At 43.7% G+C, this 26849-nt stretch overlaps 3 protein-coding genes across 5 annotated transcripts; 1 reads left to right on the top strand and 2 right to left on the bottom strand.

The window, feature by feature from the left end:
* Positions 1-255: 255 nt before the first annotated feature.
* Positions 256-17264, bottom strand: LOC118124584 (epsin-1). Its single transcript, XM_047344152.1, has 14 exons — positions 16753-17264; positions 13950-14153; positions 9059-9155; positions 7836-7983; positions 7642-7749; positions 7020-7175; positions 5986-6114; positions 5706-5826; positions 5445-5620; positions 4871-5258; positions 4016-4798; positions 3460-3606; positions 2928-3083; positions 256-2148 (listed from the first exon to the last, which is right to left on the bottom strand). The coding sequence occupies exons 5-14, from the start codon at positions 7708-7710 to the stop codon at positions 1649-1651; spliced, it is 2625 nt and encodes an 874-aa protein (XP_047200108.1). The 5' UTR covers positions 7711-7749; positions 7836-7983; positions 9059-9155; positions 13950-14153; positions 16753-17264; the 3' UTR covers positions 256-1648.
* Positions 10145-16258, top strand: necap1 (NECAP endocytosis associated 1). The gene is made up of 8 exons (XM_035182686.2): positions 10145-10296; positions 11621-11721; positions 11919-12023; positions 12112-12193; positions 12547-12655; positions 13233-13380; positions 13656-13749; positions 13971-16258. The coding sequence occupies exons 1-8, from the start codon at positions 10163-10165 to the stop codon at positions 14023-14025; spliced, it is 828 nt and encodes a 275-aa protein (XP_035038577.1). The 5' UTR covers positions 10145-10162; the 3' UTR covers positions 14026-16258.
* A 3427-nt stretch (positions 17265-20691) lies between the features above and the next one.
* si:ch211-171h4.3 (serine/threonine-protein kinase SBK1) lies at positions 20692-26679 on the bottom strand. Of its 3 annotated transcripts, none has more exons than XM_035182673.2 (5): positions 26421-26679; positions 23475-23692; positions 23272-23383; positions 22905-23066; positions 20692-22568 (listed from the first exon to the last, which is right to left on the bottom strand). In XM_035182673.2, exons 1-5 carry the CDS (start codon positions 26424-26426, stop codon positions 22002-22004), a joined length of 1065 nt encoding a protein of 354 aa, XP_035038564.1. In that variant the 5' UTR covers positions 26427-26679; the 3' UTR covers positions 20692-22001. The 3 variants fall into 3 exon arrangements, with proteins under 3 accessions (XP_035038564.1, XP_035038563.1, XP_047200166.1); XM_035182672.2 differs by having other exon boundaries at positions 23272-23474; positions 23548-23692; positions 26421-26678; XM_047344210.1 differs by lacking the exon at positions 26421-26679 and adding an exon at positions 24453-24607 and having other exon boundaries at positions 23272-23474; positions 23548-23692.
* Positions 26680-26849: the final 170 nt, after the last annotated feature.

The raw sequence follows: 26849 nt of genomic DNA, 5'->3' as shown, positions 1-26849 counted from the left end.
AATATGGGCATGCGTGGCCCCCTTGTGGCAACACCAGGGAAGTTGTTTACAGCCCAAAGGCAGACTCAAGGAAATCTGTGGTGACGAGAAGCATCGTTTACAAATTCTGATTTTAGATTTGAGAAAAATCTAGAGTGAGTGAGGGTTCAGTGTCTTGCCCACTTCATCATGCAGACTGGATTGGTGGTTAGTGGACGACCCGCTCTACCACCCGAGCCACAGCCGTCCCTTACAAAACAGTGACAACAACACGAGTCGCTTATTGTGTCAGTTTATTTCTCAAATGTTCTTTATACTGTCACAGTTCACAACACAACTTTAAATTTGAATACAGAGCAAAATAAATAAATTTCAATCAAAAGTAAATTATAATAGTGTTATGGTCTAGTGTTCTTTCAGTCGAATCATCCTCTACTGGAACAAACTAATTGTCTAAGGTCTTTTTAGTCCATTTTCCCACCAGAGTTCATATTAAGGAGTCAAATATACATGAAGGACATGAAAAGAAACCATTTGAAGAGATGTGAATGTCACCGTGTCTGTTTTCATGGTTCAAGCTGAGCCTGGATCTCATGCACTATCATTAATCCTGCTGCTGTTCACGTTACATCTTCAGCCGTAGAGAAGCAGCTGTCTGCAGAGCGACTTCAGGTGCAGTCTTTAAACCTTCATGTACAGATGTGTGATATTTCATCTATCAGAGAAGGATCTGCTCGGACAGCATGCAGGTCAGAATTCTGTTTTTAATGAGCCAACGCTGCAGCTAAACATCACACAACACATTTCTGCTTCGCGATACAGAGAGGACATGTTCAACGACACAATGATCAACAACCGACCTCGACAGGGAAGGTAAAGCCACCGTTGGTTACTGAATTGATTGGTGATGCAATGTGATCAGATACCGTCACCGCTGATCATGTGATCACTGGAATCAGATTGAATATGTTGTTTGAGGCCATGGCTGCACAAATAAATAATCAAGCAATGAATCAATCCATAAATAGATCAATAAATAGTTACTCGTGATTGTAACACTCTCATATAAAGTATATTTCAAGGTTTATCTGTGATTTCTTTCACTATTTACATCAGCACAATATACAGCAAACACGCACAAATGTCTTCACTGGTCCCACAGACACACACACTCCGTTTCCAAGACTTAAGCATGGAAGAAAAAAAAAATCAACTTGCTGATGCGATAGATTTGTTTCAAATAAGAAGTACACAGCTTTACACACAGTTTAAATATTACTCTGTATACATCAACTTCATGGCTGTTACATTAACTGGACCTGGGGGGGGGAGCAGGTGAAAGCTGGGGAGCTGATTGGTTCAATGGAAGCATCAACATGTGGTTTCTGCATGTTTGGGCCCTTTAAGTCGCAGGGACATACCACTGCCTGTTAAGAATACATCTATTTGCCATTTATCGTTTTGCACTTTCCAGGAAGCCACTGATTTCTTCCTTTTTGAAAACCCTCCTTGGTGAATGGAACAACAGACAAACTGTAACGTACACATTAACACAATCTGTGATCTTATGGCTTAGAAATGGTGATGATGCTGATTAAAGGGCTGAAACATGTGAACCTACACCGTGTGCTGCTTTACCACATTTCCAAATCAATCACATGTCACATTGTCAGAACAGGAATGGATTATTGTGTTTCCCCCCGGTCTCACTCAGCCCGCTGCCTGACAGCAGCTGCGGCTGCATCGTGACTCCACCTGCGGCCTGTGGAGTGGATCCTCCCGAAAGACCCACTCCAGTTTGAAGATTCCCTCCAAAGAAACTGGACTGACCCATTCCTGTTGCCAACAAAGGGGGGGCTGCCCAGGGATTCCCCAGAGGACATCCAGTCTGCACGGGTCCCACTCCTCCACAGGGGTGCTTCATGTGAGGTCCCCCAGAAACTGCCTGAAGCGCACCAAAGCCTGAATAGGACGCTCCCATAGCGTAGAATGGTAGCTGAAAATGGGGGGTTTCACTGGACGGATTAGCAGAAGATGCGCCGTGGGAGGACATAAGGGTGGCACCAAAGGGACTCCCAGGTAAGGGTGACGTTTCAGGAAGGGACACCCCTGCAACAGCCCCTGATCTGAGCCCAGGGCCAGACGACGTGGCCCTGGCTTTGAACAGGCCTGGGAAAGTAGGAAAAGTAACGGCCGGACAGAGGGATGTGGGGAAGGAGGGAGGGGGGGGGCGTCGCACAGTTCGAAGTATTCCAGCAAAGAGAAAATGCACCAAAGCAGAGAGAGGAGTGAGAAGAGTTATATTTCTGCTGGTTAATATACATAACACTAATCAGGGTATAGTAGGTCTCTAATGCACACACACGTATACAACAACATCTTTTCACTACAGAACGACCACAGGGGAGGGGCACACAATCACAATGAGCTTTTCCATACAAACCTATTGATAAATATTTGTCAGTCATAGTGTCCCCATTAAGAACTGTATATAAAGATGGACGTGGCAACTCCTGAAAGTGAAGCCAAAGAATCTTGATTGCCCCCTGGTGGCTGGCTGCAGTATAGGTCATATTTCGGCAGGACTCCAAGATTACTTCTGCGCAGACCCTGGTTTGAAATGACGTCAAACGATAGTTGCATCCATATCCAGGATGTTTTAGCTTAATTTTGGTACAATGGGAGAAAGTGGAAACGCGTCATCCATCTTTATTTACAGTCCATGGACCCACTCCTCTCTCTCTCCTGACTGAAGACTTCGGACGGACAGCGGTGAAAAGCATTTGTAACATCACGGACTGACGGATGTTTAGCATGTCAGTGATTCATCGGGCTTGGAGGTCGATCATGCATCCGTTTGAATCAAATGCACCACAAATAATTCCACATGAAGCCTTTGTCAAAAATGGTATTTTCCCGCAGAGTGATGCATTTTTTTCTGTCCTTACCAATGGCTTGTGTCTGGGCGGCGGGCGCGTTGGTGAGGGAGCATTGTGTGGCGTTTGAAGAACATAGATCGTCCAAGTCAACCAGCGACGCCCCCGCCGAGCCCAAGAAATGAGCAGTCTTTCTGTACGTCTCCTCTTTGTGCATTGTTCGCTTTCCTGCAATAAAATAAAGGTGCAATTCTACTCTAAAAGGTGTTGTCTTTAGGGCACAGGTCAGGGAGGAAGAGAGAGCAAAGCGAAAGAGAAGGTTAATGCATTAGAATTGTTAGCAGAGTGCAAACTGATTGAAAAGGTGGAGCTGAGATGGATTCACACACAAACACAGATGCAGGCAGACAGAGTTGAGTTTTTAAGGAGGTACCCGTCTCAGCCGCGCAGCTGGACTACGATGATTCAAATTAGGTGTAAATTTACCAACACAAAGGTTTAGTGGTTTTAATCAGAAGGGTTTATTACTGAATACAAAGCAGATGATGATTTACCCTTATGAGCAATGGATGGATAGCGTGTGAAAGTGTGAATTGGGTTTTACCTGTGGCATTGCTAGTTGCATTGCTTGATTTACCCCAGGGGTCATTGGCTTTGGATGCTCCATCTCCGAAGGGGTCACTGGCTGGTGAGGAGGCCGAGGGTGGAGCAGGTGACCCCCACGCATCGTCTGTGCTGGCTGGAGCTGAAGCTAAGTGGATACACAGAGCAGATGAGTCAAGACACCACAACAGGAACTTACAGATTGACCCATTCCTTCAGTCTCAAGGCGTTGTTAGTTCTGTGATTAACTATTCTGTCCTGGGGTTCAGCTCTTTGACTACGGACAGATGGAGACCAAACTGGTGATGTAACACTGTTCATCACTTCTAGCAAATAGCTTTGTGGTAGCTGTAGACTCCTTGAGCCTTGAAGACACTCGCTAGATGTTCCAACACAAGTCCAAACGTGAGTTGGTATCACAGGGTTTACATTTCCAACATATATACGACCACTCATTAGATGTAGGACACAATCTACAAAGTGAATCCTGAATCTCACCACATAATTACATCCCAATGTTCTAGGAACAAGTCTGAAAGCATTTGTGTAGTTCTTACCTGGGGCTCCCCATGGGTCATTGTCCGGTTGGGATGCATCCCCGAACGGATCAGAATTATTAGTGGCTGAGGTCACAGTTGCCTCATCTCCCCAAGGATCTCCACTGTTTGCTTCCTTTGGAGTCGATGGTGTCCCCCAGGGATCTGACACCGTGGCAGGTGGGGAGCTGGCAGGGGCTCCCCACGCATCTGCACTCTCCTGGGGGGATGTTGCAGAAGGAGAACCGAAGGGATCTGAGGCATCATTCTTTGGTGCACTAGATGGCAATGGGAATGGGTCCTCTTTGGGGGGTGTTGTTGGCGCATTGAAGACGTAATCGTGTGCAGGTTTGGACGGTGCAGAGAAGGGATCCTCTTTGGGGGGTGTTGTTGGTGCAGTGAAGGGATCATCTTTAGTCGGTTGGGATGATGCAGAGAAAGAATCCTCTCGGGTTGGTGTTGTTGTTGGAGTACCGAAGGGGTCACCTTCTGGAGGCTTTGATGGTGCAGAGAAAGGATCCTCTTTGGGCGGAGCTGTTGGTGCAGCAAAGGGGTCACCTTGAGCGGGTTTGGGCGGTGCAGAGAAAGGATCTTCTTTAGGCGGTGTTGTTGGAGCAGTGAAAGGGTCGTCTTTAGGGGGTGTTGATGCTGGCGCACTGAAGGGATCGTCTTTAGAAGCATTAAAAGGATCGTCTTTAGGGGCGTTGAAGGGATCTGAACGCTCTTTTGGCGCGTTGAAGGGATCGTCTTCAGGCGCGTTGAAGGGATCGTCTTTAGGTGCGTTGAAGGGATCGTCTTTGGGGGTGTTGAAGGGATCGTCTTTTGGCGCGTTGAAGGACGCTGCGTTGAAGGATCGCTCGGAAGGATGGCTTTTGGCGTTGAAGGGATCTTTGTTGGACGAACTAAAGGGATCTGCTTTATCTTTTTTAGCAGCAAATTGATCCTCCTCGTCTTCTGTGGCGTTGAATGGATATTGTTCATCTTTTGGTGCAGCAAATGGATCCTCATCCGTTTTTGGTGCTGCAAATTCATCATCAGCTTCAGTTGAACCCCCCCAAGGATCACTGCTAGCTGCTTTTTCAGTGGTGTCCGGTGTTGTGGGTTTGCCCCATGGATCTGTGGCCTCTTTAGGTTCTTTGGGCGCTCCCCACGGATGTGGCTTCACCTCCTCTTTCTCTTCCTTCTCTTCTTTCCAAGCAACAACTTTGACATTGGTGTCTTTGCCTGCATCTTCCCATTTCAGCTCATCTTCACTCAGCTTAGCCTAGAATATTACATTCAAAAAATAAGTAAGCAAACACTTTTTTATCACCTTGTTCGTTGAATTTAAGTTGCGTCTGGTATATGGTTAAATTAATGTTGTTGAGGTCGCTCAGACAGAATTGCATAATTAGTGTAGAGTTCGTGCAAATCCCTCCACTTGCTACATCTGAGTGATGTACACACTCACCCTTCTCTCCGTATCTTTCTTCTCAGCTTCCTGACGAATCCGTTCCTCTTTGCGGGCGGTGAAGGAAGCAGTCAAGTCAGCCACTGAGGGTATGTTGTCTAATGATGGGAGCCCTGAGGCCCCGGCGACATAGCATGGCAAGTAGCTAGGATCCTTGACGACATCCGAGGACGAGGCTGGTTAGAAAAGATCATAAAGAATCAGAGAGTTGGAAGAAAAAGGGGGTATTTAGCAGTGATACTTTAAGACCGAGGGTCTCACCTGCGGAACTTTTTGATGTCTTCTCTCTGGTCTTTATGGCAAAGTCTCTTTCCTCCTTTAGTTTCTCATCGTCCTCCATCAGAACAAGGACAACCTTGGCCTTCTCTCTTACGTTCCCACCCTGGGACAAATATACTCATATTAGATATCCCAATCTGATTCTGGCTTCGACGTGTAAAGGAGTATGATGACATTCATATATTTGTGCAAATAATATGATACTAATAGATAGCATGCACAACCATTTCAAAGGAAACTAAAAGTCTTAAACACGAATCACCTGATCTTTGCCATCTTTTTCCACAAAGCGGTATTCTGTGAGGGCTTTGACAATGTAGATGCTGTCTTTCATTTTCAGAAGCACACGATCGTCACCAGTCTTTAACAGATACTCCAGCAGTGTCAGGGACTAGTGTGGGAAAAACACCACAAGAGACACATTTATGACAAACATGTGTATGGCTGACAATAAAATAAACTGGCAATCGATAGTTTGGTTTTGGTTTTCTTTTGGATTGGGGAATTCACTTGGTACCAGGGCAAATGATACATGAAGACTTATCACACAACACAGTACCACAACAGACCATCACAACTTTGCCATCCATGAGTCTATCCAAAGCAGATGTGGTAGTGGAATGTAGCACATGAAAAGTCTTATCATGCGATGGAACAAGGAAAGATTTGTGATGAAACCCAATACATTTAAACTCCTTGTATAAAGTTGGACATCTACAGTAACTCCAACGTAAGATAACAGTTTTAATCACTTATAATAACATTTAATACTAAATCAAAATAATTAAACGGATCCTGCCGGGCCAATGCAGATGCCTCCAGTGTTATACTGACACAGCAGAACGATACTGAGCTCTTATTACTTATTGGACATTGGCCTAACAGTGTCCTTCACCTGCAGACCTGATCTGAGAAAACCTCTGATGAAAGTTTAATTTCTCTGCTGCTTTATGTGCTCAAGTTACTGCTCACTTATGATTTCTATTGAATCAATCTTCCATTTATAAATCCATTTTATACACGTGTCTGCCTATCGTGGGTTACCACAGAACATTTGTGAGGTTTGCACAAGAAAAAAGACTTAAAGAACAACACAGCTTTACCACTAAAGACACTTAGTTGGCTTTGAAAAATAAAAAATGAATTGGTGTACTTGAAAATGATCTGTTCCTATAAATACATTGACATTTAATGCACGACATCACATTCATAATAATGGCAGTGAAAAGGCTGTTAACACATGGTCTTAACACAAAGTAAAGGGCACTGAAGCGTTATTCTCCCCCCGTTCCTCACCTTGTGGATGTGTCTCCAGTTCTTGTCGTCATTCAGCCGTTTCCAGAGCATCGTCATGATTTCGTTGCAGGCCACCACGTTGTAGGTCAGGTCAGAGAGGTCGGCCATCTGAGAGCTGGATGGGCCCCATGGGTCATTAGACGTAGCCTCTCTCACCTGCAAAGAAGCAAAGTCAGGCAGTGCAGAGTGTTGGCAGCCTAAGAGCAAAGAGAAAACCGACGCTGGAGTCCGTGAGGGTTTGGCAGCAGTGTAGCTCCTTCACCTTGTCACTGAAAATGATTAGTAATCAGTTTTGAAAGGGTGTTATTGGTTGCGTCCTATCAGATCAGCATTTTGGCAAGAAATCAATCTGCCCCTCTGAGAAGTTAATGTCTTCGATGTTGTAGAAACTTAAATCAATTCCTCAAAACCAAAAGGGATATATTCAAATTTAGCTTTTTCCACATAAGTGTTGTTCAATATCAAATTTAACAATAGGTGATAAAAGAACACTTAAAAATGACATCTTAAATCAAACTTTCACAGCACAACTAACAAAGTTAAACGTACTGATTCAGATAACTTTATACAGAAAGATTAAAGCTCACATAGTCTCCCTCTACTTGAATCTAACTTCTCGTACCTTGACCTCAGCCTCAGAGTAGTTCTGGACCAGGTTCTTTAGCTGTCGCCGAAGCATAGAGGACGTCATGGTGTCTGGGGGGGAGGTGGGTAATCAAACCACCACGATCTGTTCAGATAAAACATGTAAACAATGCTGCAACCTCGAAGACTTGGAAGACAGAAACAGAAAGATCCACACACAAACTCTTGTACCTTTACGTAACGCCTGAATGTGCTGTGAAAGTCTGGTTGTTGAGTTGCTTGAGTGCAGATGCTGGATCAGTGAGCGTTCATCCTGCTGTTCTGTCTTCAGCCCGATCGCACTGGCTTGTCTCAGGATGTCAGAAACCAGATCCGGGCGCTGCAAGAAGGCACCAGTCGACATTTAAGAAAAGAGCTGAGGCGACAATGGCAAGCCAGTCATTTTGAATATCAAGCAATCGCATTTTGCTTATATAGCCTGAATTCTCATCCTCTGTCCTTGGGTGAGGACCAAAGAAAACCCAGGAGGGACAGGACGCCACAGGAAACTGTGGCTCAGAAGAAAGAGAGAATCATCCACTAACAGGAAACTATATTGCCACAGATGGTTGTGTGAGAGAAAGTACTGCACATAGATGCCCGGTATGAATGTGTGTGAGTTTATGATTGATAAAACTGTGCTTTGAGTGGTCTTGAAGACTAGAAAAGAGCTATTTAACACAGATTGCAATGATGTCATTTAAGAGATAGATAGATACATAGATGGATAGATAGCAAACAAAACAGTCAACAATAATAAACAAAACAGTCAATAAGAATAATAAAAGGTCGATATGAGTCAAGAACAGGTTTACTGCAGTGAGATAGAAAGAAATATGTGCCAATGGAGATATTGACAATGGATAAGACACGAGACATAATGTTTAAAGCGTTTGTGCAAAAAGACAATATAGTGCGCGTGATGGGGACACGGAGGAAGATGTCCCCGCAGCGGCAGAAGGGACCGCGGTCACCGCCACTGCGACAGATCCTCCTCTGCGTTAGCTCTGTGGCTAAGCTACAAGCTAGTTAGCTGCCCGCATCCTGGGGCTAGTGGGTGAGAATCTGAGCCAAAGCCTCGTTCACACAGCAGGAGGACACACAGTGTGTTCGTGTGTGTGTCTGTGTGTTAGAGTGTGTGAGTGTGTGTCGACGCGCTCGTGAACAACGTGTGTGCGGAGCTTCGTGTTTTCAGGACCTGGGAGAGCGACGAGCAGCGGACGTCAACAAGGCTAACGAGCGAGCGTCGCTATCAAGCTAGCAGCAATTAGCTTAAGTAGCGGACTTTAGCAAACGGTGTGGCGGGGTTCGAGTCGACACGCGGCCGCTGGTTTCTGTCCAGAATGACGCCCGCCGACCTCCAGTGTCCCCCCGTGTTAGAAACGTGTGTTTGCGGTGAAGTTAGAGGCGCTTACCGCCGAGTGGATCTTCAGGAGCCTTCGAGGAGACGACGCGACGCAGCCACTTCCGCTTCCGCTGTTTTCAGCACCTGAGAGCGGCGGGTTGCCAGATCTGACGGAGGAAAAGCAGCAAATAAGAGCAGATATCCTGCAAACGTTGAATAAATATCAGCGAGATTTGATCCATTTGTCCTTCTACGTATTTGAGATGAGTTCATATTAAAAGTTAAAACAATAGATGTAGGTTTCCCAGGATGTATAATATGTTGACATGGACCCAGAGGAGTTTTCTGTTGGCTGCAAATAAACACAGCCCGAATAAACACAGCCCTTTCCTCTGCTTTAAATATGGATTTATTGAGGATTTGTTTATTGAGATATTGATGTTATTCTATGTTGGATGTTGGATTGAGATAATATCATATATTATCAGTAAATTAATCTTATTTGCCCAACAACAGAAAAAAAGAGTCCAATCTGGCAACACTGGCTGCAAAATCCACACCCCCTCACGACTCATTTTATTTATTTATTTACTTATTTACTTAATTTGCATTCTATCTAAAACATCTACTTATGTATTCCAACCAATCCTGCTAATCCCTAATCTTTAATTCTAACACGTTCAAATTGCTTTTGAAATATAAAAGATGGTAAAACTGATTCCTTCAAAACATAATCTATATTATTTTCTTTCTAACTAAAACCCATTTATTCCAACCAATCCTACATGTTTTATTCTGACACTGGAAAGTAAGTAAACATGTATTTATAATATAAAATCTGGCCACACTGGCTGTAAATCCACAAACCCCTTTACGACACATTTTATTTATTCATTTATTTGTTTTCTAACCCAATAATTACAACCAATCCTGCGTCATTTCTTCTGATACTGGAAAGTAAATACACATTTTTTAGATAATAAAAACTCTGGCAGCCCTGACTCCCTCAAAACATATTGGATTTTATTCTTCTTGCAAAATATATATATATTCAAACCAACTTGCATATTATCTTCTTCCATTAGAAAACCAAGGAACTTTATTCTGTAATATAAAATCTGGCAAATATCTGCAAATGTACACACACACACACACACACACACACGCTGAATAAATGAGTCACAACTCCCACATCAATAACAGTGGAGCCAAGATGGCGGCGGAGGGAGAGTACGAGTCCATCCTGTGCGTTAAACCCGATGTGCACGTTTACCGGATCCCGCCGCGGGCTTCAAACCGCGCCTACAGGTGAGACACGCGAATAACCGGGAGTCGCTAACGGCGCCTCTCACGTGGCGTGACGGTGTTCGATGTCCTCGGTGCGGGTGTGTCACTTTCACCGGTTTGTACCAACACGTTTTCCCAGTACGAGGATCGAACACCGGCCTCATGTCGTGAGATGAAACTACACGTGTGTGTGTGTGTGTGTGTGTGTGTGTGTGGAGACACGGTTTAACGGTTCGGTGTTTCAGATGTTACCGGGATACTTCTTCATCGTACCGGGGCGGTGAGCCAGGACTGCACCACAGTGTCTCAGCCAGGATCTAACCTGAGCACACACGTTCGAGTCCAGAAATCTTTTCAAAAGAAACTTGCACTGTGTGTATGGCTGAAGAGAATCTGTTTATTTTTAGATTTCTAGGATTATGAAATGTAAACTAAATTAGAAAAGATTTTGTGTCCCAATGTTAATAACACAATGTAAATCAGAATCAGGTTCCCCCCCAGCAGGTTTACACATACAAGGAATTTGCGGTGGTGTATTTGTGCAAGTATAAATATAAAAATGATAAAAATAGGAACCAAATGAAATATGAAAAATACTATAAGCACCAGGGGAGGGACTGTGCACTACGTTGTAAGTAAACACTTGAAACTGGACCATGCAAAGTACAGTTAGTCCGTTGTTTGCCACAGGAAGTTAAAGCGTCCCAGTCCCAGGCAGTAATGAAGTAATATGAAATGTAATCTACCTGTCTGCCTCTATGTGGAACTCATATCCTGCTCGTCTAGTCGGCTACACACTTAGCATGTGTGTTGTAAAGTGCAGTGCAGAATGTGGTGGGATTCGGACGCGCGGTGCGATCAATATTTATATAAACTGAATAAACAGTCGACCAGTGCTCTGAAACCGTCGGGGCGGGGCAGTGGGCCTTCGGGGGGTCCAAATCGCTGCCAGGTCATTTTGATCATTTTGATCATTTTGATTTCACCTCATCAGTCTGACCTGTGACGGGTCCTGATCTCCGTCATGGCAACAACATTCACAGAATCACTTCCTGTTTGGCAGCATGTTAGTATATAATAGAACTGAGAATTAGACATTGTTGATGCATAAATTAACATATTCCCTCCTCTGTTATTAAGTGTATTTTTGTCATTTAATATTTGTCGCAGCTCAACTTGGGAAACACAGTTGACGGCAGGGTTTTGTTATTCATCTCTTCCCTGACAGAATAAATAGAGATCGCCTCCACAGATATAACACCAAGCGATCAATAGGGAAAACAATCAGCACATGAATCGATAATGACTCTAACCCTGATATGTTGGCATCAACCCATCTCTGCAGGGCTGCTGACTGGAAGCTTGATTCTCCGGACTGGTCCGGTCGAATGAGGATCACAGCCAAGGGCAAAGTGGCTTACATCAAACTGGAGGACAAAATGTCAGGTACCACTTTATCGTTCTGAAACTTAAACCTGCATTAAGTGACATTTTGCCTCCCTGCTGACGTTTCCAGCTTCGCTGCTCATCTTTTGGTGAATCCTGAATAAACTCTTGGCCCCTCAACTCTAACCTGGATAAGATAAAACAGGACGGATGAAAAGACGTCATGTTTTGTTCACTGTTTTTTCTGTTTGCTGCAGGTGAGCTGTTTGCTCAGGCACCAGTTCAGGAGTATCCCGGCGTCACAGTGGAAACAGTCAGCGACTCCAGCAGATACTTTGTTCTGCGGATACAGGACGACAACGGTGAGGATGAGAAAAGATTTACGAATGATGCCTAAATCCCAACGTTGTTAAACACGGGGGGTGTTTCGTGTTCCTGCCTTGTCCTCAGGTCGCAGCGCTTTCATCGGAGTCGGCTTCGGGGACCGAGGAGACGCCTTTGACTTTAACGTGTCTTTGCAGGATCATTTCAAGTAAGACGTGTTCTGACTCTTGTACTTGGTTTTAAAGTACTGAGCTGTGGTATTTCCTGCAGAGATACATTTGCCCATCAAAAGCCAGTTTGAGGAAAGTTTTTCTTTACTGTGATATCTGCAGCGTGAGCAGCTTAAAGGCCACATGCTGTAGTTGTGCTAAAAACGGCTGAGATGCAGTGTGTGTGTGTGTGTGTGTGTGTGTGTGTGTGTGTGTGTGTGTGTGTGTGTGTGTGTGTGTGTGTGTGTGTGTGTGTGTGTGTGTGTGTGTGTGTGTGTGTGTGTGTGTGTGTGTGTGTGTGTGTGTGTGTGCGTGTGTGTGTGTGTGTGTGTGTGTGTGCCACTCCCTGCAGATGGGTCAAACAGGAGATTGAACTCCGTAAGAGTTCCCAGCTCGGGGATTCAGGACCTAAACTGGACTTGGGCTTTAAGGAGGGACAGACCATCACACTCAACATAGGGGTGAGAGACAAACGACGTCCAAACATCAAGCTTTTCCTTATTACTCAAAATGTATTCAGTATTTTATTTAGCAGTTTTACAGTTGTAACAAATCATAATTTATGCATGACTTTCGTCTGCTTTTTAAAAATATCTTTATGCCTTTAAAACCTTAGATGAAGCTCAAGGGATGTTTAAAGTAAATCGGTCCATTTGTAGTGTACAACTCAGAAATGCAATTTTTATATCTGTAGCTAATTTTCTGTTCTGTATCATCACATGATGCAAGTATGAATCTAAAAAGACTATTTACCATATACATACAACACATATACAAGTTAAAAACATATGTTTCCATCTATCTGTAACTTTTCCAGCTTGTTTTAAATCTTAAATGTTCCATATAATTGGCCCCTAAATCTGCATTTCAACCCAAAGTATCTGGAAGCTTAAGTCCCACGAACTACTCAAAGGTTCCTGCAGCGTGTCATTCGTCCGGGAGGGGGGGGGGGGTCCCAGTTTCCTGCTTTGCAAACGTAGCTTTTAAAACATGATGAAAATCTGAGATAATCAATTTCTTTCTTTTCTCCATCACCAGCAAGGTAAAAAACGGGATAAACCCCGCCCACCAAGCTCAGGTGGGTTTGGACTCCTCCCACCACCACCTGGAGGCAAGATAGCCCCTCCTCCTTCGTCAGGCTCATCCAATCACAACATCGTCCCTCAGACAGGAGACACAGCAACAGGTAATCGGCAACTACTGTACGTTCAAGCTTCATAACAGTGATCAGAGCCAACGTGAGAATTTCATGTGGACAAATCGAGAATATGAAATTTCAATTTGAAAGGTTTCCGACTCGAAACACGACTGTTACTCAAGGATGTCGCAGCTTTAACCTGCAGGAGTGACCTGTTCTCTGAGGCTCGTGTGTCTTTGAGCTTCAGGCTGCATGAAGTGAGCAGAATGTGTGTCGGTGTGTGATCTGCTTGTAAGAAGCTCTGATCTCCTCCTCTCGGTCAGGCTGCCTGCTGGAGCTGGACAGCAGCAACTCCAACACAGTGGTTCAGTCAAACCCGAGTTCAGATGTGTGGGGAGACTTTTCTGCTCCTGCAAGGTACACAACTCGTGCACTTTCTGGCCAGAAGTATGTGGACACGTGCATATTGTAGTTTACATTGCTGTCAATAATTTTCACGTTAAACTGTGTCTTGAATCCTCGATAACTGCCTGAGGAAGAGGAAGTACTTGCACCGTAGTTTGTTGTAGGAAAAGTCAACGTGAAAAATTTGAATACGTAGAGAAAAAACCACTAACATCAGGACTTTGTGTTTTCAGCTCCGTTCCAGCTCCATCTCAACCACAGAACTCCCCAAACTGGATGCAGTTCTGAGCCCTCTGCGGTGTCGTCGCTTGTGATTTCCATCCCACCTGCATCTGTGTCTGTAGCTTCTCGTGCATCACACCGAGTGTAACTCCCACACCCCCGATCCGGCAGAGGCAGTAAAACACATCTCAGATCTGTCAAAGTAAAACGATTCATGACATCATTTCACTCGGATAGAGTCGTGGTTCTTTCAGAAGGGAAAGTTAAACATCACTGTGTCAAAGCCATTACATGATATGAGCCATTTCCAACAATATTCAAGGGCTACGTGTGACGTCCCGAGCAGCAGGTGTTCCTCTGCTGTGTAGGCATCTCCTCGCCAGTAGATGGCGCTCTGAGCAGCGCTTAAGCTTTGATCTGGAATGTTTTTGTCACAGCAGCAGCAGCTCCCCCTGCAGGCCATGCAGAGTACTATCTCAAGACTTGACCTGCGTTCTGTGACCTATGAATAAGTGCAAACATTCAAAGTGGGCCGAGTTCTTTAATGTTCAAGCATTTGCACTTTGTACAATCATGTAGAAATTTATATCCGCCTTCTATTTTCTACTGAAGTCGAGGTTTTGCTGATTTAATGACTCGTTTCAGTAAAATCCTCAAAATCAGAGACGCTTTGCAAGTTTTTCCACAAAGAAAATCTCCACACTCGTTCCCTCGTTCCCAACCTCTCACTGTGAACTCGAGTCGTTCAGCCTCAGACTGGAGGAATCTTGTCTGCACTTAAAATGGCTGCTGTTGGTTGAAAGTGTTATTTGATTACATTATGATAATGTAATTTAAACATGTAAACATGATTTTCTTTATTGGCTATAAAAATTAACCTACACGTTTATCAGAATCAGGAATTATCAGTCGTGCAGTATTGTGATGGGTAGACAGAATGTTGTTTTCAGAAATGCACAGGGAACATTAACATTCCTCCCTGTCATATTACATCTATTCATGGCTGTTTACAGTGTAAAATCATATTTGTGCTTATTATCAGCAAGATTACTGAGCTCGTTATGGGCAAACTTTGTTGCAACACTGAAATTTGCCAAATACAACAACGTTCTTTCTTTCTGCAGAAATGAATACATGAGCTGAATCAGAGCAGGAATGTACGACTCATAGTGAAAACCAGTTCCATTCCCTCAAGCTCATTTTGAGCTCACCAGAGGGGAGCTGTAGTGTGGGGGTGCTCGTTAGTTAAATCTTAGCTTCACTTTCTGCATTGAATATTAATATCACCCAGATTTAATGCTGTTGCTGCACCCCCCAAACATTCCTCCACACACAACCAGTTTTATGTTGGAGGAGAAAATGAGGAGACTCACCATCTTGTTCCAATGAGACGGTCACGACACCGAAGTCAGTATATTGACAGATTGAGCAGTGGGAGGAGTGTGATCACTACAGGAAGTGCACGTGCATTCAATTTACCTGCTTTTTCATGTTTGTGAGGCGGCCATGAGGTAAAAATGTTTAGTGAAAGCAAAGGTCAGAAATAAGAATAAATCTTTATGGACAATGCAGGAATTCTCGACGTTTACAGTTTCAGATGTAGAAGTTCTCAACATGAGTCTAATGACAGAGGATCAGGACACGCTGAGGAAAATATTTAGCACTTAAAGGAGTTTTGGGAAATATATTAAAACGCTTTCTAGCTGAGAGTTAGATGAGAGGATCGGTGTCACTCATGTCTGAGCATCAAATATAAAGCTGGAGCCAGCCGGTGGTTAGCGTAGCTTAGCATTAAGCCTCTAACTGGGCAAACAATTAGCCTGGCTCTGTCTAAAATTATAAAACCCACCTACTGGCTCCTCTGAAGCTCTAAATGCTCCATTATTTTATTTACATTTCCCTAAAAGTCTCAGGACTGAAGGCGAAAGAAGGAAACGTGATGATTGTTACCTGAGGAATGTCTTAACGGCAGCGGACGATATGTTAACGTGAGGTTTTAGCTGATTGTGTTTACAGAACTTTGCATGTGAAGTGTCAAACATTTCTTGACTGTGAATTCATATTGTTTGCATAGATTTTTATGGTTTGCTGTGATCAAATCACAAGACGTGTATTAAATTGGCAGAAAGATTTAGGGCTGATGTGTGTGTTGTGTTTACATTTCTCATATTGGGCAAAATATAAAAAAGCGTTGTCTCCCATTTCTCACTCATTCCACTCTGGCTGTAAAATCACTGGACTAACACTTTTGATTTATGACCAATTTAATGAGAAAGAGGCAATAAAACCTTTCAAAGGACGTGTGATGACTTTTGTTGTTTTACACACTTACACAACAACAAATACACAAAGTTAAATGAGTGATAAATTCTATTTCTTTCAGGTATAATCTTAATTATTTCTCTTCTGCTACACTTGAATGAACATGAATGAACAATCGTGAGGACCAAGTCAAAACTATGCTGCAAAGCTCGTCTGTGTCCTGACCCCAAAACCAGTTCCATTACTGACACGTGTGGGACAATGTGTTGAACTCACGAGTGTGATGTAACTGGATCATTGGGAGGCACTGACCACCAGGGAAGTGTCAGGCGGGGGGGGGGATAAACTGGCCTTCGACACAGAGACGTCAGTGGAGAAGAAACGCAGTCCTATTTACATCCCTGCCCATCAGAGCTGTGTCGCTTTGTAAACGTTAACAGCTTCACAGGGAATAACTTCATTCTCCACTCAGGACTACATCTTAACACAGGAAAGAGTTTGTGGTTGGTGTATAAATGTTTAAAATCTCACATTAAGTCAAATCTCGACTGCACGACCAGGATTTCTTTTAAACTTCTTCGGCTGTCGTCTCGAGGTATTTGCGAGGCCCAGAGATCCGACCGCCACGCGCTGCATGAAGCTGGTTGGAGAAGGCGTCGCAGTGGAAGTGAGAGATATTCACGAGGTCAGGACATGACCACAGAGAGAGAGCGGTAGCTTTTAGCTCTGCTGACAGTCAGAAAGAGAGAGCGGCCGACAGCTGGACGGACAGACCGCTGGCCACCTCCGAGCTGCATCAGGAACATGATTCATCTTCCTCTGGTTTTCTTGTCACCTCTTCTTACCTCTTGAGGCCATTTTATCCTCCTGGTATTTGTCTTAGGCTCCTCGTTAATTCGCTGCTGCAGGTCGTCGCAGCACTGAACATGTCTGATGGTCCCAGGTCTGGATGAACCAATGAGTGTGGATGAGTGTGACTCCCACACCAAGCAGCACATTTCTCCAGAACATCACACGTATCGCTATGATGGAGCGGTTTGGATCTGTGCCGATGCCAAATATAAACACAGAGAAACTCAGACTTAATACACCTGATATCCCGGCGTGCTCGCTCAAGATTTAGTTTCCTTTTCCAGGGAACTTTCCTCATCTATCATCAGTGATCAGGAGTTTAATGATAAACACGTAACTTAAGCATTTTCTTTTAAAATGCACATTAAAGATTTTCATCCTGACACTTTAAAACCAGATATGATTCTGTACATCTGGACTAAATGCTATTTCCAGCTAACATGGGTTAAACCCTCAGGCTAAACACAAAGACGGCTGGTGGGGGTGCAGAAGTCATTAAGTCAGAAGTCACATCAATTCCATCACGGCAGCAAAATTACAGATTGTGGTCACATCCCAGAGTCAGTCTGTCTGGACTAGTTGGCCAACGCACCCCCGGAGGACTTGTAGGTCACGCTGTATAATCTTAGCTAGTCGTCTAATCTTAGCCTCGCACATCAGCACTTCATAAACTAAACAGACAAGTACATTTATTAATTTGGCCCCTAAGACGAGAGCATCGGTGATAAAGAATTCTACGTCAGTGCCAGAGACGGTGTCGCAGTCAGAAAACAACGTGTCCCCGGTACAGGACATCTGCTGCCTGCTTCAGATCCAAATAAGGGATCAAGAAGAAGAACTCATTAATTAAAGTTCCTTTCAAGGTCAGGTAAACCGTATCGATGAGTTTTTAGCGACAGTGGTAGAAAGGCTCTTTATGAAGTGGTTTTAATCAGAAAACACCGGAGTCAGTGAACCCCTGATATTAATGAGATTGGTGTCTAATGACAAATGCAACAGAGCACTCACATGTATGAGGCGCAGTCACTGGGACTCTGGTTCCATTGCTTTGCAGCAGAAGTTGAGAGAAGCTCCACTTTTCAATCGGCTGCACCGGCACCGGCCAATCAAATCCGGTTTCAACCAGTACAGGTGTTAGCCAATCAGGTTAATGCAAGTACAGGCCCTGCTTGAAATCAAGTTGAGCCACTGTGGGTGAAAAGGTCCTGGAAGACTCACCTTTAATTCACTGTCCTGCAGCGTAAACAGGAAAAACACAACGGCACTATAAAACCCTTCCACTGTGACCTGGATGTGAATGTTGTGTTGTCGGGTTCAGACGTTAAACACTGGAACGTCTCCGTTCTGCTGCTGGAAAGGATGTTCGGGAGATTTCTGTTGGAAATGGACAAAAACCCTGAATATTTTGTTCATGTAGACCCAGTGATTGAGTTCATCGAACACTCGTACGGATCAATAATGTGCCAAATATATAACTGAATATGAAACTTTGAGGCGTTTTTCACCCAAACATTGTCTCTGAACTTTTTATGACTGTTAAATTCAATGGTATATTTATGACGTGTCCTCTTGTCAACAACTGTCCTTCTCTTTTCTCACTTTCCTGCACATACCTAGACTAGACAAATATACACACACTCAGAGACACTGTTACACATACTTCAGACGTAGCGTTAATGCAACAGATCAGGTGAAATGTCAGGAGAGGAGTTTGGATGGGACCGGTCAGTGTCCCCCCCCTCCCGCCCCCTCGTCCCCTTGGAATGAAACTGTCTCCCTTTAACAAGCTTGCTAATTCATGGGTTTTGGCTCCGGCTGGTTAGAGAGATAACTTGGGTCGCTCCCCCCCACGGCTGATCTCTTTATTCGAACTTTGCTGAAACCAGGGGCTGATGTTTAACGTGACGCTTTGGTGTGAGGATGATTTAGGTGCTGTTGGGATAAGGGGGGGACGAAGGGGTCAAAGGTGAAAGGTTAGAGTCACTCATGGCCACTTTCTGCTTTGAAGTGTTCAGTGAAATCTGAAACGACGCCTGTGCAGGATGATGTATGTCAGCAGTGCTCATGGAAAGTGGATGTGTGTGAGGTTTCTTACTAGGCTCGTGTACGTGTGAGTACACACATCCTGCATTAGCATCCTGTCACACACTCATCTGATCCATTTAAACCAGAGCTAAAAACATTTGAATATAGATTTGATTTAAACCCAGATTTGGTTTTACATGTGTTGAACGTCAGTATTGTTTAAACTAAAGCCTTGTTTTCAGCTGTATGATCATGTAGGTTTTCAGTTAGGCCACAGTTTTTGAATTCTGTCAATATATTGTCGCACAGGTTGAGTAAATAGAGCTGAAATCTTGACGTCCAAATATCTGACACTACTCTCAGTTAGAATCTAATCAGTCAGCGTGATGATTAATCTTAATAAATACATTCTGAATGTGAATATGCAAGAAATCCCTCTGGTTTAGTTTTTCTCGTCTGGCCAATCGCATGTGAGCAGCTTTGGTTTCCTGCAGGTAAACACACCATGTGGAGAACAAAGATCCCCCCCCCACCTCCGATAAAGAGCTGCCTCGTCCCTGAGCTTCCATTTGGAACGGAGCCAGTTCTTACAGGTCCAACACAACATGCTGTTGTTAGTTTCTACAAATGTCAGTGGGGTTTTGATTTAAGGTTCCAACAGTTCTGAGAAAAAGTTAACAGCAAATAAAAACCCAGTGGGTTAGTTTCAGTTGAATGATTGTGTCATGTCTCTATTTTTAAGTTGATCTGTGGGTAAAATTAGAATTGACATCCTTAGATAGGCCGATGGATTCATCCTGCAGCAGCTCCTTTGTGTTTGTTTTCACCTTGGTTTGTTATTTACGCCTTCTCTGGTTTTTATTAGACTGGGCAGACGCTCAACACTCGTGGGCCAGCGTGTCCCGGCTCTTCCTCTGACCTCCTCTCACCCTGTAAACCGCTGCTGACTTTCCCTTTTCCATACAAGTGACAAAGATCAAATGTTTTCTGGCAGATAAATCACACAGTAGTACTGACACCTTCCCAGGCTTGAGAAAACAGAAACATTTATTAGTGTCTGGCTGGAGCCAACTGGAAACTGTGAAATAGTTTTATATTTAATCTCATCTGCTTATTTGCAAATCTTCTCTAGTAGCTGGAGCAGTGATCTCACGATGCACATCACATGCAACTGCATTCTAGTCCAGTGTTGCTGCAGCTGTGAGTGTGTTCTTATGTGATCGGAGATGTGTGTAGATCGGTGGTGTCAGTTAATTATCCCTGTTCGTGTCAGTGTGTCTAATCCGCCTCTGTTGATTGTATTTGCATCACGGAATGTGTTCAGGATGTAACTTGGAAGGACTGCAAGGTCCAGGGTCCAGAGCCAGGGGGCCAGAGCCAGGGGGCCAGAGCCGGGGGGCCAGAGCCCACAGCCGGGGGGGGGGCCAGGCTCCACACACACGCTGCTGAAAGGTTATCGTGTCAAATTTAAGACCCTGGATCTATTTTTGCAAACATCTGGGGAAGCCGTCCAGATGGCCGGCACTGTGTGTGAGTGTCATCAGTTAGTGTGATGTATTGCATTAGAATATCATTTTACAAGGAGACCAGCCATAGCTTTTTAAGGTCAGCATATTTTCAGACTAACACTTGCAGATGTGAGTCTTTGTGATGTGACAGTTTATTGTACAAACAAATATATTCAAGAAGAGTCGTTTACAAAAACAGCAGTTTTACTGCCTGCATTATAGGTACAGTTACACAGAAAGTATTTTACCTTGTACACTTTATACATAACTCATGAAAAGGTTCAAACACCAAAACACTAAATCTCGTTAGCTAAAAGCTGCTGGCTGCTAATTACTCTGACAGTGAAACGTGGACATCTGTTATGTCTACATTATATTATATAAAGAGTATGTATCTGTATTTTAGGAAAATTTACATAAACAAACAAGTATTTTACAAGTACACGCATAGTTTCAAAAACTAGTATTACTGTTATGTATTATTATATTTAACTAACTGAATCATTTCTCTAATTAATGTGAGAAATCATAAACAAAAAAAGTGCAAGAAAGCCACGAACAGCTTAGACATAAAATCTGTTCTGCAGAACAAGTGCTACTAAAATATTAACTTTTTTACTTGTTTAACTCTTGAGCCCTTTTTCATCCCCTGAACCAGAGTCCGAGAACCAACGTGCTCGTATTATAACTGGTCATGTTTACGGCTCCAGTCTATAAACAGTTCACGGCCTACTATGACATACGAGACTTTGAGTAGCGTAGACCTACAAATAGAAGCAGTGCGCTAAGGAGGGAATATTTTCCAAGGACATGGAGGCACTACACTACTACTGAGCACCAGTCATCTCCAGAAGTGCAGCTGTCGCACTATTAGTTTTCATGCGATATATATATATATAAGATACTGTTATTGCTATAATAAATAGTTTTGATCAATACAAAAATTGCTAAATTAATCAGCTGCCAAAAAGGAATCAGATCTTGACAGCAGCAGTTTGTCTCCCACAGTTTTGGACATTTGAAACCTTAATGTTTTGCATTTGTTAATCATATTTAAACAAGTTTATAATTTATTGACGCTAAAGCAGGACGGACTAAAACATACATTTAAAAAAAATTACATGACCATTTTTGACTAATGTTGAAAAATGGTGAAAAGTGCTTGAGTTTTCAAATTTCCGGTTTTGTCTCATCAACAACTTTTAACCAGAAGTCATTGATAAAAGTTTATGATTATTTACACACAGAAAAGCAGAGAATGCTCAACTTTTACACATTTGAGCAGCAGATTGTTGAGCTTGATTAGAATTATCTTAAATTCTATTCTATAACTGTGTTCCTATAACTGTAATAGGTTTTTGAAAATAAAAACATGAACCTAACTCCAGCGTTTCTTCATCGCTCCCCTCTGCCCTCCATCTCTTTCATGCTTCTGAAGTCTGCCTTCCCTCTGCTCTTCTTCCTCTCCTCCTCCAGCCTCTCCCTCTCCTGCTCCATCATCCAGTCTCCTCCGAGGTAACTCAACGCATCCTCAGGTTGTCCGCGGAGCTCGGCTCGCGGGTGGAGGAGCGACAGGAAGAGGGAACGGGCCAGCGGGGTGAAGCATGCGAACTGGGGTGCAACAGGAAGGCTGTCTTTCGTTCCTTCTTCAGGCCGATCCAGCTCATCTTCAGGACCTTTCACTCCGTCAAACCACTCCTGATATTTCAGGTATGAGCGGCAGTCGCTGGCTGTTTCCGCCCAGGGGTGACTGCCAGTGAGCATGGCGTAGGTCAGGACTCCCAGGGCCCAGCTGTCGGTGCTGGGCTCCACGGAAACCCAAACCCTCGTCTTCTTCTTCTCCTCTTCACCGTCATTCATGCTACTCCAGCTGTCCTCATTTCCACGAGCCGTCTCGGCCTCGGGGGTGCAGTATGGGGAGCTGTACCACACCTCCGGGACCCTGGTGCCTCTGGCCTTCACCTGCGGTAAAAGATTCAAGGAGGATAGGTTTTTGTCTGATACTTGGCAGGATTACGCAAAAACTACTCCATTAAACTTTGTGGAGGGGAGAGACATGACCCAAAGAAGAACCCATAACATTCTGGAGAGGATCAGAGGGACTAGGTGGCCAATAGATCTCTTATGTTATTATGTGTAAACCATGTTTTGGTTCATAATGATATGAATAGTGTGTCTGGATAGTAAAGTGCTTTGACATTAGCCTTGGTGGAAGTACGGGCCCCTCAAGTTATATCTAAACTACACATGGCTAATAGTGTCAGGTGACACAGTAAATAAACATGCTTTTATAATGACCATGCCAAAGTCTCCCAGTTTGACCCAGCGGCAGGCGGAGTCACACAGGAAGACGTTCTCTGCCTTGAGGTCCCTGTGGACGAAACCAAGGGAGTGCAGATGGGACAGAGCGCCACACAGCTGGGACACCACACGCTGACAACTGTCCTCCTCCATACCCACCTGGAGAGGAAGTGGAGAGACGGACAACGGAAGAAGGGTGTGAGTTTTATCAGAAAAGCTCTGTTTGAAAAAGACAGAATCCGTCCTGGTTCTTTGTCAATAACAACAATCCTCCAGGGGCAGAAACCTCAGAGCTGAGAAATCGAATCGTCATTCCCCATGAGGAAGATTATCATTCCACTAAATGGCTGAAACAAGTGTGTACCTCGGGCAAGATGATGTCATAGAGGTCGCCAAAGAGGCTCGCCTGCTGAGCGAAGACGTAGTGCGAAGGCGTGGAGTAGGCGATTCCCAGAGCTCTGGTGAGGGAGGGGTGGCTACAGAAGGACAGAGAGAGGTTATACTCCCTCAGGAAAGAGAACAGAGAGGTGGACTCCCGAGGGAAGAACTTCAGAGCCATCGGCGTACCTGGAGGACACAGGGACATCAAGTCTCATCTTTATTCTCTGAGGCTTTAGTGATTCAGGGTTAGTTCCCTCACCTCTGTTCCTGTGCACAGCCAGCATGACCTTTCCATACGAGCCCTCACCGAGCAGCTTCAGGACCTGGAAGTGCTCCGATGTGTCCATTGGTGTCAGAGACTGAGCCGTCAGGTGGCACATCTCGTCCAGAAGCTTCGCGGCGGCCTGGACACAAAGACAGAAGATAAAGGGGACGTTATATAACCAGTGTCACTTCTTATTCATACTGGTCCTATTTCAAACTGCACTGACAAACATTCAGTTAGTTTGATTCAGGCCAAAGCAGACGACACAGTTTGTGGAAAACAAATTGTAATCTGAGAAGAAACCTCTGAGAGCTCGAGCGGTTTTCAGGCAGCTCCATCGTAATCAGTCCCTTTTCAAACATGACTGATTTACTTGTTGCTTAAAGATGTTCAGAGATCGTATGACAGCTTCATGTTATTGAAAGGTCTTTTGTTTAAAGGTGAATAAACACAATATGTCTGAAGTCACTGTGAACTTTTCTGTATTAGACCAAACAACATTATTTCTCATTTAACTAAATGCTGTGAGTAAACATGGACATGATGAAATCGTTTTTACTCGATAAGGATTAATAGTGCTCATTGAAAAACTAAATATGAGCCAGAGTTTGCTGTATAGGCAAAATAGATAGATCATATGTTGTTCCTTGAAAGTTCTTAAAAGGTAAAGGACATCATATATATATATATGAAAAGGAATCTCATTCAGCTCTTTGCTATGCAACATAACCGTTGCCATGATGATCGTCGTCATGGGGATGCTGGCAACAGCGATCAACGGGTATTATAGATATGTCTGTTAATAGCCTCATGAAATCCTCTCACACACACACACACACACACACACACACACACACACACACACACACACACACACACACACACACACACACACACACCTTTGTTTTCTCTAGTGGAACATTGCTGTTTCCACCACAGCTGGCCCCCTGGGGCCCGGGCTGGGATTTGGTGTCTATACACAGGCCGGCTCATTACAGGTCATTAGAGAACCACTCGGAGCCGTGAATGTGCTGGACGCTGATACTCTGAATCCCCCCCGAGGTGTTTGTTCACACCTACACTCAGACAAACAGAGACAGAGTTTTGGACTCATTTTACGTTCGGCCGAGGGAGGGGGTTTTATCAACTGACAGTTCAGCGTGTGGAGCTGTGTTACCCCATATTCTCAAAGTCTAATCCCTGTGTGTGTGTGTGTGTGTGTGTGTGTGTGTGCGCATATATTTTTAGTGTGGGTGGTCTGAGTGGAAACTGAACTCTGGGCCTCACTGTGTTTGCGTCGTGCTCTAATTACTGAGCTATTTGGGTCTGAGACAAATGTTTCAACACCAGAGGACAACAATTTCAAATCAGGGAGAGAAGTTCAATCGGATCCATATCAGCTGAAGTACTTTTTATTAAAAGTCATTGTCTGCATCGTCGTATTTGGTTGCTATGAATAAAACAACGGGATTAAAGAACACAGTAACAGTAGTATTTCTTTTTTTGAAATGTTTTTATTTCGCTTCTAAACCGATAAATCAACACTTACCTTTCAACTGAATTAAAGAAACAGCCAATGGTTTAATTACGAGGGAATTAAAGTTTCCTCATGAGGTGAGTGAAACAGACGAGGATCAGGAGGACGTTCACTGAGAGATGACGACGCCCAACGCCAAGTTACATAAGAGTGTGTGTGTGTGTGTGTGTGTGTGTGTGTGTGTGTGTTAGAAATATCCTACTGATGTCTCTACATGGAGAAGGATCTCAGTGGACCACAAACATCAGTGTGATGATTGACAAGATGTTCATCTGTGTGTCGGTGTGTGTGTCAGTGTGTGTGTGTGTGTCAGTGTGTGTGTGTGTGTGTGTGGTTGTAAAGAGGTGTCTATTGGGACACACACGTCTGTCAACACTGGCACACGTCCAGAGAACAGCTGAACCTTTAAAATGTTCCCGTTACATGACATGAACATTTTCCGATTAGTGTATTAAATACATAATCAGTTTTTAAGCTGCAGAGGAAACTTTATTTTTCATTTTCTAGTCACTCCTCATGGATTAAAAAAAAAAAAGATTTACAATCAATTGTTACTGGGTTTGATGATAATTAAATAATACTAATACATCGTCTGAAACTTAAAAAGTTTTTAAGGAAGAATGTGATGAAGCAGATGTTCATGTTGAAACATCTGTAGTTAGAAAGGAGATTAATTATTCATGATAAATATATTATTTATGGAATTATGTGTAAATTACATTGAGTTTAGTTTCATGGAATTAAGGATTTAATGTTTCAACACATGATCCTCAGAAGACAAAGCAACATACACTCACTGAAGCAAAGTTTAACAAACAGCTTAACAATATATATATATTTTACTTCACTGGATTTAATGCAACGATATGGAAAAACATTTATACCAAAGAAAAAAGGTAATTGTGCCTCTAAAATGTTTAAATCTGCTCCATCAATGATTCAACACTTTTAAGGGGCAAGTTCAACCAAATACATTTCACAAGTGTCTCTCAATGCAGGTTCTGCAGTTTAGGTCTGAATTGTCCAACTTGTGACAAATCTATACATGAAATTATTATCTGACTGTTTCTGTCACAGTGGATCATCCACAGGAAATATTCATGGGATCCGAAATACATCTTCATTTAAAAGTTTAGAGAAACGTTTAAATCTTATCACCCGTGTTGTTTTCAGGTGATGGCAGAACAGACACAACCTGCTGGTGAAAAAACTAAACTCTCCGCACGACTCATCCAAACTGAGAGAGGAAATGAATGAACTGACCCTTTATTCTGTGAACGTTTCCCTCATGCATGTTTCGGTTTGAATCCCAGCACCAGCTCGGACTTACTGTCATTCTGCAGCTGTGGTTCAGTCCGTCGCTCCTGCAGCTAGAAATCTGTCCAACGAGAATTTATGTCCTTCTCGTCATTTTATCAGACGGGAAATCCTCCACAGCTTCTCGTCTGCTGCACAGAAGTGTGTGTGTGTGTGTGTGTGTGTGTCTCAGTCGAGCTTGATTGTAGATTCATATCTCACAGGGATGTGTCCTCACCTCCACTCCTCCCCTGTCCTCCCTCTGCTGCTCTGTGGGCTGGATCCGGAGAAGAGGGTTTGATATGTTCCTAATGTGGAGTCAGTGTCATTAAACACTGTCTTTGGCAGATGTGAGGCATCTGTATTTATTAGTTTTCAGGTGCTTTCTACAAACTCAAAGTCCGATAAATACAGGAACTGTGATGTGACATGAATGAAGCATCGAGAAGAGGAAATGCTGGAA

The sequence above is a fragment of the Hippoglossus stenolepis genome, chromosome 17 (assembly GCF_022539355.2).
Source record: "Hippoglossus stenolepis isolate QCI-W04-F060 chromosome 17, HSTE1.2, whole genome shotgun sequence".
NCBI lineage: Eukaryota > Metazoa > Chordata > Actinopteri > Pleuronectiformes > Pleuronectidae > Hippoglossus > Hippoglossus stenolepis.
Note: the sequence above shows the minus strand (reverse complement) of the source record. Positions and strands in the feature narration are given on the sequence as shown.

Coding starts and splice junctions, on each gene's coding strand:
- LOC118124584 (XM_047344152.1), bottom strand. CDS start 7,710: ATGACGTCCTCTATGCTTCGGCGACAGCTAAAGAACCTGGTCCAGAAC. Junction 5,259..5,444: donor AGAAAGATACGGAGAGAAGG/GTGAGTGTGTAC, acceptor GTAATATTCTAG/GCTAAGCTGAGTGAAGATGA. Junction 4,799..4,870: donor CAACAAAGATCCCTTCAACG/CCAAAAGCCATC, acceptor ATCCCTTCAACA/CCCCCAAAGACGATCCCTTC.
- necap1 (XM_035182686.2), top strand. CDS start 10,163: ATGAGTCACAACTCCCACATCAATAACAGTGGAGCCAAGATGGCGGCG. Junction 12,656..13,232: donor CCATCACACTCAACATAGGG/GTGAGAGACAAA, acceptor CTCCATCACCAG/CAAGGTAAAAAACGGGATAA. Junction 13,750..13,970: donor GACTTTTCTGCTCCTGCAAG/GTACACAACTCG, acceptor TTGTGTTTTCAG/CTCCGTTCCAGCTCCATCTC.
- si:ch211-171h4.3 (XM_035182672.2), bottom strand. Junction 23,475..23,547: donor GGCTGTGCACAGGAACAGAG/GTGAGGGAACTA, acceptor TGTGTCCTCCAG/GTACGCCGATGGCTCTGAAG. Junction 23,067..23,271: donor ATGACATCATCTTGCCCGAG/GTACACACTTGT, acceptor CTTCCTCTCCAG/GTGGGTATGGAGGAGGACAG.